Source organism: Physeter macrocephalus, chromosome 8, assembly GCF_002837175.3.
Source record: "Physeter macrocephalus isolate SW-GA chromosome 8, ASM283717v5, whole genome shotgun sequence".
Lineage (NCBI taxonomy): Eukaryota > Metazoa > Chordata > Mammalia > Artiodactyla > Physeteridae > Physeter > Physeter macrocephalus.
Window position 1 is genome coordinate 75,984,742 of NC_041221.1, and position 12,117 is coordinate 75,996,858.

At 36.9% G+C, this 12,117-nt stretch overlaps 1 protein-coding gene across 1 annotated transcript; it reads left to right on the plus strand.

Annotated features, from left to right (window-relative positions):
• Nucleotides 1-84: 84 nt before the first annotated feature.
• On the plus strand, nt 85-7,897 carry NSA2 (NSA2 ribosome biogenesis factor). Its single transcript, XM_007108648.4, has 6 exons — nt 85-215; nt 1,800-1,987; nt 2,078-2,228; nt 4,032-4,211; nt 6,021-6,213; nt 7,651-7,897. The coding sequence occupies exons 1-6, from the start codon at nt 213-215 to the stop codon at nt 7,716-7,718; spliced, it is 783 nt and encodes a 260-aa protein (XP_007108710.1). The 5' UTR covers nt 85-212; the 3' UTR covers nt 7,719-7,897.
• The last annotated feature ends 4,220 nt before the right edge of the window (nt 7,898-12,117 follow it).

The window sequence follows — 12,117 nt, forward strand, 5'->3', positions numbered from 1 at the left end:
GCCGGCCAGCAACTTCTGTCTTTCTAGCTGAAAGTGGAGAACGGAGGCTCGGAACGGCTGTGTGGCGCTTTCTCTGGAGTCGGTCGAGTTACAAGCGTCCCTTTCCCCCTTTCGCGGGAGGAGCGGAGTCTGCTCGTGGGACTCTAAGACCAGAAAATTGAAAGCTTCTTCGCGTCCCGGCGGCTGTACCCGGTGGCTCGGCGGCCGTCACCATGGTGAGGAGGTCGCCTCGGGAGCTCGCGACTTAGGGCGTCAGAGGTTGCGGGGCCTGGGGGCCCAGGGGCGCTGGGGTTAGCGGTGAGGGGTGGTAGGCGGAAGTGAGGTGCAGTTGAGGGAATGAGAGTGGGGTGCGCTCCGAGGAGTGAAAACAACTTCAGTTTCGGGCCATAGAGTCGGGTATTTGCCCGAGCACAGGCTTTTGGAGCCAGACAGGTTTCACTCTGTTAAATTCCTGGTTTCGCCCAAAGTTGTGTGACCATCAGTACCAGAGCCTAGTGATAACTGTATACCGTAGGCTTTAATTCCGTATCAGTCCTAATCTCTGCCGAGGAAACCGAAGGTATGCCCTGCCACCGGCCAAGCAGCTAATGAATTGCAGAGCCGGGCTTATAGCCCAGATCTGACTGCCAGACCCTTTGTCTTTCTTCTACATGTCTAATCTCTGTTTCTCTGCAAAGTGGCATTCCACATACCTTTTTCTTGGTTGCTGCCAGGTGTATGTGATAGCAGTTGAAAACACCGCACATGATACCTAGTACCTTGTTGATTGTTACATAGCGTTATTCTCCGTGCTGGAGTTGGCTTTACACCGTTGTTTTATTTTTGTAGTCTTAAAGTACAAATAGACTGGGGCCGCGTGTTTAAAATAAAACAATATTGGTGTATAAAACAGGCACTTAAAAGGAGATCCCATACATTGCTCATGAAACGCAGAATAGTACAGCCACCTTGAAAACAGTTTGGCATATGTCCACACAAAGACTTATATGTAAATGTTTATTCACCAAGAACTGGAAACAACCCAAATATCCATCAACTGGTAAATGAATAAACAAACGGTGGTATATCCATAGAATGACTACTTGTCAAAAGAAATAAAGTATGGATACGTGCAACAACATAGGAGAATCTCAAAAGCCTTATGCTAAGTGAAAGAAGCTAAATGCAAAAGGCTACATACTGTTGATTCCATTTACATTTCATTCTGGGAAAGGCAAAACTAGAACAATAGATATCAGATTGGAGATGGAAAAAGAGGATTGACTTCAAAGGGCAACTTTCTGGGGTGTTGGAAATATTCTCAATTTTGATTGTGGTGGTTACAGAGCTGTGTAGCTTGTCAAAACTTACAACTCTACATCTACACTTAAGAAGGGCACATTTCATTGTATATATGTAAATTATACTTCAACAAAACTGAGTAAAATGTTAAATTTTTTAAAAGTATTATGATGATATTGAAAGACCAGATTATCGATGTTCAGAAGAGAGAGATCCTAGAATCAGATCGTCCCTTTTGTGGTCCAGTGGATTTTGGACAGTTCTCTTCAATGAACAGTAACTTTCACTGTTTTTTACAGATGTAAATCCTGATGCCTCATATCATTCAGGATCAAAATTTATTTAACTTACATCATGTGATTAGGCTTAATAGTGCAAGAGTTATTTAATCAAGTGAGCAGTGGATGACCTAGGACCTTCTATACTTTATATGCCACTCAAAAGAAAGTATTTTAGGATAATTCTGTCAGTGATTTTTTAAAAATTAAAGTAACACTTCTTGCCGTATTTTGTTATAGCCACAAAATGAATATATCGAGTTACACCGTAAGCGCTATGGATATCGTTTGGATTACCATGAGAAAAAGAGAAAGAAGGAAGGTCGAGAGGCTCATGAACGTTCAAAGAAGGCAAAAAAAATGATTGGTCTGAAAGCTAAGCTCTACCATAAACAGCGCCATGCTGAGAAAATACAAATGAAAAAGACGTAAGTGATCATTTATTTGTTGTACCAAGTTAGTCTTTTGAGTAATAATTATTAAAACCAATAATCCTGAATCTTTTTCATTCTTGGTAGTATTAAGATGCATGAAAAAAGGAACACCAAACAGAAGAATGATGAAAAGACTCCACAAGGAGCAGTACCTGCATATCTACTGGACAGAGAGGGACAGTCTCGAGCTAAAGTACTTTCCAATATGATCAAACAAAAACGAAAAGAGAAAGCGGTAAGCAATAAAAATTGAAGTCTTTATTTTTGTTGCCGTTGTTCAGGAGAATTACTTAAATACATATTTGAGGTTCTTAGTTTGTTTCTTCAGTTAAATGGAAAAATGAAGTCCAACTATTCCCATTATTTAGATGTTGAAGTCTTTGTAAATTTCATTTTATATGCAATGTTTAAGTAATAAAAAAAATGTGCTTTCTCACCATGAGAACATTCAACAGGATTTAAAATTTTTTTAGAATGCCATGTGTCTTTGGTTTTAAAAAATTATTTAAAACAGCTTCTTATACTTGACAACTCCTAATGTTGTGCTGTTGTGGAGAAGGATACAACTGCTTCTTGTTTTTGCTGCCCTGCAGTGCCAAAACTGGTTAAAAAGTAGAATAGTGGAAAGCATCCTAAGTGATTTGACTTAGGTAAAAATTAAGCAATTAAAAAAAATAAATACTTCTGGGTTGTACTTGGTGTCAAATTAAGTTAAATTCTGCTAAAAGCAGAGAAAAAGACATAGATACTATTTTTAAACACCTGTGGATAGATTGACAGAAATCTAAGTATCAGCAGAATATGCAGTATCTGCATTTAAAGAACTTAGTCTCCAGATTGGATTTTTAAAATCTTATTGCTTATTTTTTGATATGTAAGTATCAAAATTAGAATGGTAGAACTTTAGCACCAAAAGAAACTTTAGAGATTATCTACTTAACCCCTCTTCATTTTACAGATGAAGAGACTGGAATCTAGGAGGTTGTAAATCACTCTTCACAGGCGCTTATCTGTGAAATGGTAGAGTTGCTTCTAGAACCTATGCCCTTAGTGATAGGTTCAGAATTCTTTCTACTGCCTTGCACTGCTTCCATTTTTTCATAGAATCTGCATTCTAGGGAGGTACAAAATATGGGGTGATGATTTCATCTTACTAGTAAATGTAATCTAAAAATCCCTTCAAGGTAGAAATATAAAGATATGTTAAGAGGTGGAGACAGTTTACAATAGTCAGGACGTGGAAGCAACCTAAGTGTCCATCGACCAATGAATGGATAAAGAAGATGTGGCACATATATACAATGGAATATTAGCCATAAAAAGAAATGAAATTGAGTTATTTGTAGTGAGGTGGACGGACATAGAGACTGTCATACAGAGTGAAGTAAGTCAGAAAGAGAAAAACAAATACCATATGCTAACACATATATCTGGAATCTAAAAAAAAAAATGGTTTGAAGAACCTAGGGGCAGGACAGGAATAAAGACGCAGACGTGGAGAGTGGACTTGAGGACACAGGATGGGGGAGTGGTGGGCTGGGACGAGGTGAGAGAGTGGCATGGACATATATACGCTACCAAATGTAGAATGGCTGGCTGGTGGGAAGCAGCTGCATAGCACAGGGAGATCAGCTTGGTGCTTTGTGACCACCTAGAGGGGTGGGGTAGGGAGGGAGCCGCAAGAGGGAGGGGATATGGGGATATGTGTATACGTATGGCTGATTCACTTTGTTATACAGCAGAAGCTAATGCACCATTGTAGAGCAATTATACTCCAATAAAGATGTTAAAAACAAAAAAAAGGTGGAGACAGTCTTCCAGTTTTACCCTATTAACTATTTAGTAGTAAACTTAACTAGTTCCAATTAATTTCAGGCTTGTGAGGAGACAGTGCAGATCTCTAGGAAAAAATTGAGCCAAAATGTTGTTGGTTAAACAAAAAAGTGAATCTACTACTTCGTACAACTAAAAAGTATTTGACTTTTTATTCTCATTGTCTTTTACTAACAATATACATTTTAACTGTGGTCTGTTTTAGGGAAAATGGGAAGTCCCTCTGCCCAAAGTTCGTGCCCAGGGAGAAACAGAAGTATTAAAAGTTATTCGAACGGGAAAGAGAAAGAAGAAAGCCTGGAAGAGGATGGTTACTAAAGTTTGCTTTGTTGGTGATGGCTTTACTCGAAAACCACCTAAATATGAACGATTCATTAGGCCAATGGTAAGACCCTGCTAGAGTGCAGTGGCTTAAATATCAGTTCCCATGTTAAACTGGATAAAGTACTTGACAGTTTCCTGAAATTCCTAAAACTGATAGAAAAGAACAGGTTGAAAGATGTTTTTAGGCTATTTTTGTTACTTTTAAGTTATTGATGGAATTGGTTAGCACTCTTCCACTACTGTCAAGAATCTTGTCTTCAGCTTCATAGGAGATTTGAGATGAAAAAGATTTTCATTACAGAGATTGTCAGTGAATCTTGACTTTTAAATATGACATATTAGAATCTTCATTTTCCACAGTCATTTTACTCATTGAGCAAGTGATGTACTGTGTGCCTGACACTTGTCTTTGAGAACAGTTAGAAAATGAGTACAATTGTTTTAAGAGTTAATTCCAGTTTAGTAAGGGAAGTATCTTAATGCTTTTGAAAATACTTAGTATACAGTCATTGACAGAATATTAAAATGGGACTTTAATTTCTGTTGACAGCAGTGATGGTCAAAACCAATCTCCTCTCCACCTCCCCAAATATAATTGAAGATATATTTCTGCAGAATCCCTTTAAACAGAATGAATTAATCTGCCCACTGGATACCAGCCTGCTTACAAAAACAAAGAATCAGAGGCGAAAGTTGGCAGTGTTACTCTAGCTCTCAACCTGAATAATTTTCAGTGAATTAAAATGTTGTCAAACAGCCTGCATCTATAAAAAAAAAAAAAAAGTTCTATTGGAACACAGCCGTGCCTGTTCATTTACATATCGTCTATGGCTATTTTTTTCTACAGAGTTTGAGTACAGTATTTGTAACAGAGACCATGTGGCCTGCAAAGCTTAAAATAAGAGCTTCACTATATGGTTATTTACAGAAAATGTTCACCCATCCCTGGATTCCATCATGGACCCCTTATTTTGATTGTATATTCATAATCTTCTAAATATATTTTGGTAATCTTAAGTTCTACAGGGAGAGAATATACTAGTCAAGCTGTTCTAGGCTTTCTGTAGTTTGGCAGATACGTTTCTTATTGTGAATTAATCATATGGCATTCTGAATGTTATGTAAGCTTGACTAATGAGTCTGTTACTAAGAATTTGATTTACTGTCATTTGCCCCCTTCCCCCCCGTACAGGGAAAAATCAAATTTAAGACATTGCAAAGTGTTGTGGCTTCTAAAGTGCCTTCACCCCAGAAGACTGTATCTAGGTGACTGGGTGAATCTGGTCTCTGTAACACAGATCTCTCTGGGCTCTCTCCAGTTTTTGACCAGTATTAACCATCAACGCAAAGAAAGCTGACAATCTTTCATCATGGAAGATGGCTGAAGTATATAGACTTGGAATCAAGATACTTAAATTTGATTCCATCCTCACACTATTTAGCCTGGGAACAAGTTATTTAACCTGCTGATCCTTGTTTTTATCGTTTAAAAAAAATAGGGAGAGTTGTAAGGCTATCATGTTTAAATGGTGCTGTTTGTGAGCTCTAGCATAGTGCCTGGCATGTAACAAGTCCTCAGGAAGTACAGATAACTGGACAGGAGAAAATCTTAATATGATGCTAGGTAGCTGTTCCATGGTGAAAACTTTTCAGAAGTACGTGTTTGGGTTTTTCCCCCACATACTTTTCCTGTAACTATCAGGTTTTTAGTCTGTAGAATTAATTCTAAGTATTTTCTTCGATGCCTTAAGATTAGACGTTCAATCCTTTTGGGGCGGGGTGGGGAGATGATTGGAAAAGATAAGCAAAAAGGATCAATATTCATCATTAACATTTTCGACTCAAAACATTCTTGTGTTTGACTTACTAGGGATTACGTTTTAAGAAGGCCCACGTAACACATCCTGAACTGAAAGCCACCTTCTGCCTGCCAATACTTGGTGTGAAGAAGAATCCCTCATCCCCACTATATACAACTTTGGGTGTTATTACCAAAGGTACTGTCATTGAGGTGAACGTGAGCGAGTTGGGCCTAGTGACACAAGGAGGCAAGGTCATTTGGGGTAAGTACAATTTTGAATATGGGGCTGCTAATGTTATAATCCTAAGATAGAAGTTTTTAAGTTGACAAAGTACAGAGCAAATTTTTTTTTTTTTTTTTTTTTTTTTGTGGTATGCGGGCCTCCCTCTGTTGTGGCCTCTCCCGTTGCGGAGCACAGACTCCGGACGCGCAGGCCCAGCGGCCATGGCTCACGGGCCCAGCCGCTCCGCAGCATGTGGGATCCTCCCAGACCGGGGCGCGAACCCGGTTCCCCTGCATCGGCAGGCGGACGCGCAACCACTGCGCCACCAGGGAAGCCCCCAGAGCAAATTTTAATGCAGTTAAACTTGATGTGAATCAGATTTAAATCTTTAGGAAGAACACTGTAGAGAGTTATGAATGCAGTTCTTTAGTTTACTGGTTTCAGTTACGTAAGGTTTACTACATTGCTAGATATTTTTTTGATGCTTTTTATTTAAAAAGGTATGAGAAAAGCAGATGGGAAATTGTAATTGTAACTGAAAAATACTGGAAGAAAATAAACTGACCACAAATGGGGGAAGGGAGGCAGACAGCAAACATTGTAGCCACAGTATTTCAGTAATAATTAAAACCTGAAATATGTCATGCAACAATTTTAAATTCTTTTTTCATTTTCTTAGTTTTCTGCTTTCAGTACCCAGATATTTCTAAACTTTAATGTTGTTTGAAACATTAATGTTCTTTGAAACTGTATAGCTTCTTGATTGAATCTTCAATATGAGTCATTGGCACATACTTCATGTTAGTTGACCTTGGTTGTTTGTTTTTTTAAAAAATAAATTTATTTATTTTGGGGCTGTGTTGGGTCTTTGTTGCTGTGGGTGGGCTTTCTCTAGTTGTGGTTAGCTGGGGCTACTCACTGTGGTGGCTTCTCGTTGTGGAGCACGGGCTCCAGGCGTGCGGGCTTCGTTAGTTGGGACACGCGGGCTCAGCAGTTGTGGCACACAGGCTTAGTTGCTCTGCGGCCTGTGGGATCTTCCTGGACCAGGGCTCAAACCCGTGTCCCCTGCATTGGTAGGCGAATCTCAACCACTGTGCCACCAGGTAAGTCCCTTGACCTCGGTTTTAAAATGGGTTAAATTGATCTGAAACTTAGTTAAATACTTGATGCTTTTTCCAGTAAGAATTGTATGGAAAAGGAGCAATGCTCAGGTCAATCCATAAAGGCTTGTTAATATAACATAGTAACAGAATGGAGCTAGCCACCATTTATAAAAACAATATTTATATAAAAATTGTATGGAGAACTCAAGCTTGGTCTTGAGTGATTTCATTTTATAAAATCTCATTTATACTACTGTCCATTTTTTCTTTCTTAAAAGTGGTAATGGTAAATAATTTGGGCAAAGATTATATGTATTCTTTAAAGGTAAATTTTATTAGCTAACATCCCTCCTTTCTGTTTTGTTTTCCTTAGGAAAATATGCCCAGGTTACCAACAATCCTGAAAATGACGGATGCATAAATGCAGTCTTACTGGTTTGACAGCAGATATATACAAATAACTCCTTATAATTATTGAAGACTACACACCAGTCAGGAAACCATTACTCTGATATTTCTGAATACTACCAATCAGCCTTACATGTCTGCAGTCATCAAGAAAACTATTTATTCTACTGTTTAAAAAAAAAAAAAAGATTAAAATGGCCTAGTTTTACAAATTGGTCTTTTGCGTCTGTTTAGCGTTTAGATGTTCATAAAATTGCATGATTAAAAAATCAATTATAGAAATATCCTACTTCATCAGTATCTGCATTAATAAGTGGTACTAAGCAGTGTAGATCTGTCATTATTGGAAAAGCCAGTGCAGTCGAAAACACATTATTATTATTATTATTATTATTTTTGTGGTACGTGGGCCCCTCACTGCTGTGGCCTCTCCCGTTGCGGGGCACAGGCTCTGGACGCGCAGGCTCAGCGCCACAGCTCAAGGGCCCAGTCGCTCCGCGGCATGTGGTATCATCCCGGACCGGGGCACGAACCTGCGTCCCCCGCATTGGCAGGCAGACTCTCTCAACCACTGTGCCACCAGGGAAGCCCCGAAAACACATTTTATCAAAGGTTTGTGCACACTTAACTGTGAAGAATAGGCCAAGAAACTTTTTGTCACATCTAAGACCTTACCTGAGGTCTCCTCCTCCTCACTGTAGATTATTAATCCTAAGAAATGTAGCATTAACACAGCATTTTAATGAAAATACTTTATAAAGTATATGAGAAGGCATACTACACTATAAAGTTCAAAAGAACTTAGATAAAACTTTTTACCTCTAATTAATCCTTAACTTATTCCTATAGTAAGTCAGGGAATTAGTATTTTAAACATTTTTCCCCTCTCATTCATCATATATAATGCCAAATACTTGGAACTGTATTTTCTACTCAAGATAGATACATGAAAAAAATACCAACCAAAATGTTTACACTTTTAGCATTTCCTGTATTCTAAACTTAGGGTAGGGTATTTATATTTTTAGAGTGGTAAAAATTTAAGTAATTCCAGGGAAAATAGTTTTAAAAAGAAAAAGGCTGCACTGATGCCCTTAAAGAGAAATTTGCAGTTACTTAGATAATATTAAAAAGGTCATGTTTTAGTCAAAAGCACATTTGTGATTTATGTTTGTGACTTTGAGCTTTAGGGTGTCTATATATTATATTAATTTATAATCACATTGTTTTCAATTCTGTTTTTTTTTTTGTCTGGAAAGTACAACCAATGTGATTAATTGTGCCTTAAATGAAATCAGTGTCTAAACAAATTCAATATCTAAACACATCTTCACCAATGAACTTAGGGAAAAGGGAAGGAATTTCAAAACACAGACCAGGAAACAATCACAAAATATAGGTTTAATTACTACTGTTAAAAATTAAAAAAAAAAAATTAGAAAAAAGAAACTACCAAGAAAACAAACGTAATTACTTGAGTAAGTCTTGCTATTCTGAATAATGTAACATCTTTTCTAAATTGTATAAACACAGTAGAAGTTTTAGAACACACAGACACTAAGGAAAAGAAAGGCTAGTTCCTTGGAAATTACTCTCCAGTATGATACAATTACTTCAGGATAACGGAAGCAGAATCTTCCTTACAATTAGATTTTAACAAATGATTTTGCCGCTAATAGAAATGGGGAATGTGTGAATGACAAGTTTTGGAGGGTGAAAAAATCTACTGAAGGTAAGCACTGGATACAGAACTGAGGTTTGCTTATTTTTCACAACCAAAAGTAAGCAAGTTAAACTATCTGTACAAATAAAGCGATACTAAGTATGCAAACAGAAGCATAAACATTTGTAACTAATCACACCCATGAAAGACTGGGTTAACACTTCAAACACGGTATTGCTACTAGTGGACATACAAGGCAGAAATTTCTAAAATACTGTTACACAGATGAGTAATGTTAGTATAAATTATTTACATTAAAATCTGTTTCAGTTTGCTGGTGTGACCAAACCTTAGAAGGTAATCCCTAAGGGTAAATCAGAATGTAAGAGCAGATATTTAGATACCAGGTTAAAGGCTCAATTCGATGCAATCATAAACCTTCAAGATATTTTTCTAAAGTCACTGAAACCATTTTAGGTGGTGTTCTGGTGGTCAGCTAAAAGTGAACCATTAATCATTAGTAGTTTTTATCCTTGCCTTGATAATTTTCTGCACTGAATGGAAACACCATGAATAGAGACACATTTTAAGTAGTAGAAGATTGACATTCTGTCATGCTATTTGATTTTATAAAAAATCATAATAGACCCTCTCACTGTTAAAAGTTGTAGAGGAACTTTATAATAAATTCTTAAATATATTTCTGTGATGTCTAGCAATTGAATAAACTTGAAAGTAGAACTAAAATTTTGCTAGTAACTGTCTCCTTTATATTACACAAGGAAATATATATGTATTTACACAAACTGAACTCCCTTCTCCACAAATAAGACTTCTAAACAGAAAAAAGTTCACAAAGGACTATAGAATGTGACTGGACACTTAACAACTAGACTACCTGGTTGAAATCAGATTTCAATCCTCTCATTCTCAGAGTTTTTCTAATGCCTTTTGCAAAAAGTACAAGTAATGTGATTTTTATTTAGATTCCTTATTGAGGATAAATTTTGTTATAAATTCTACACTCACTTACTGAGCATAGAACTCATTGTTACTGAACATGAAAGTCAGGTTTTTTTCATGGGACCTAACTTTTTTTCCTCTACCAACTATAAACTCCAAAATAACATTTTCTGTCAGAGAGAATATGGACAAAAATTGGTGCTGAACAGAAAGTTTTGAAACTGCTTAAAATGCACCTACTGTTTAAACCAAACAAGTTTAACAAGTTTATACTGCGAGTCCTTAGTGGTCATATATGAATAAACATTTCTTTTTTGTAAACCTCAGCAACTATATTCACACATCAAGAGTTGTCAGTGAGCTCAGTCTTAAACTACACCTTTTTAAAGAAAGTATTTTAAAGAGAACAATGAAGAATCCAAGTAAAAAAGTAAATGTTAGGTTTTTAAATCTATTTTAAATTAAAAATGGAAAGGTTAAGAATTTACTAAATCCTTATTTCCCTAATTGTGGTATTCACAAAATGTATAAAACAGCATAAACATTCAATAGATACACTAATATTAGGCATACTTATTCTTTCACTTGATTAGCATTTGTTGGGAAAACAAATGGCCAAAGTGCTTAATTTTCATTTAGAATGGAGTAATCTGGCCTAACTGACCAATAAAGAAAATAGTAGAGGATACAAGTATTCAAAGTTTTACACGAATAAGGAGAGTTTGCTATTTTGTCTGCTAAAGATTTTTACCTCAACTTTAAATCTTCCTAAAATGCCAACATCCCAAAATAAAATTTAGTATCACCTGACTGTAGACTGAATAAACCTTCAACATCAATCCTTAGCACCTCAAATAATGACACAAAGTCATAACACATTTTTTTTCATGTAAAGACCAAGCAGTTTTAAAGACAATCTAAATGACCTCAAAGCATTCTCAAACTTACATGAAAATTTGAGTACACATACTTCCAAAGAGTAGGACTGTTTTAAGATTCTCTTTGGATACTAAGAATAACCATTTTGTTCATTTTAAAATAAATTATTATACAAAAATAAACGAGGATGTTGTTTTTAGTTTACCCAGGCAAAGGCAACCACAATGTACACACAGGCTAGATTGTAACCTGTCCGCACAGAACAAATCAAGAGCGAGCAAGCCAAAAGGGACAAACGAAGCCTCCAATCTGATTTAAGCTCTTGTAACTATGGCACCTAGGGCAGCTTATTCCTGCCATCTAGGTCTAAGATTGTGGGGCGCAGTTCCAAACCTACCAAAAATGGAAGCCAAGGGCATAAGCTGGCAGGCAGGCAAAAAGATCTTTGGACAGGAATCACTCCATGAGTTAGGGAAGTGAATGAAAGTGAGGGGAATATAATGAAGATTCTAGAATAAAGACAGTGGCAGGCAGGATTAAGGAGAAGCCTTAGGAAGGGTTCTCACACTTCTAAAGTATATATGTTAACTGGGTGAGGACAAAAGTACAGTCCCCAGATTCAAATGAAATTTTAAATAATTATACGAGTGCCTACAGGCCAGAGTTAAATCCCTAGCAGTACTGTTAATATCAGATGTTATCAAGAGTCAACTGGAAACAGATTTTGTTTGTGCCTTTCCACAGACACTGAAGTCAAAGGAAGAAATTGTACATACAACTAAGAACTAAGAGGCCAAAATACCACCTTCATAAACCTTTGACAATAAATTTCCAGATTTGTGCTCTCATTTAGTTGAAGTTGCATTTATCTTAATTTACTGACATTTTTGTTTAAGCATGCCTACATTTTAAAAAATGGTGATTAGT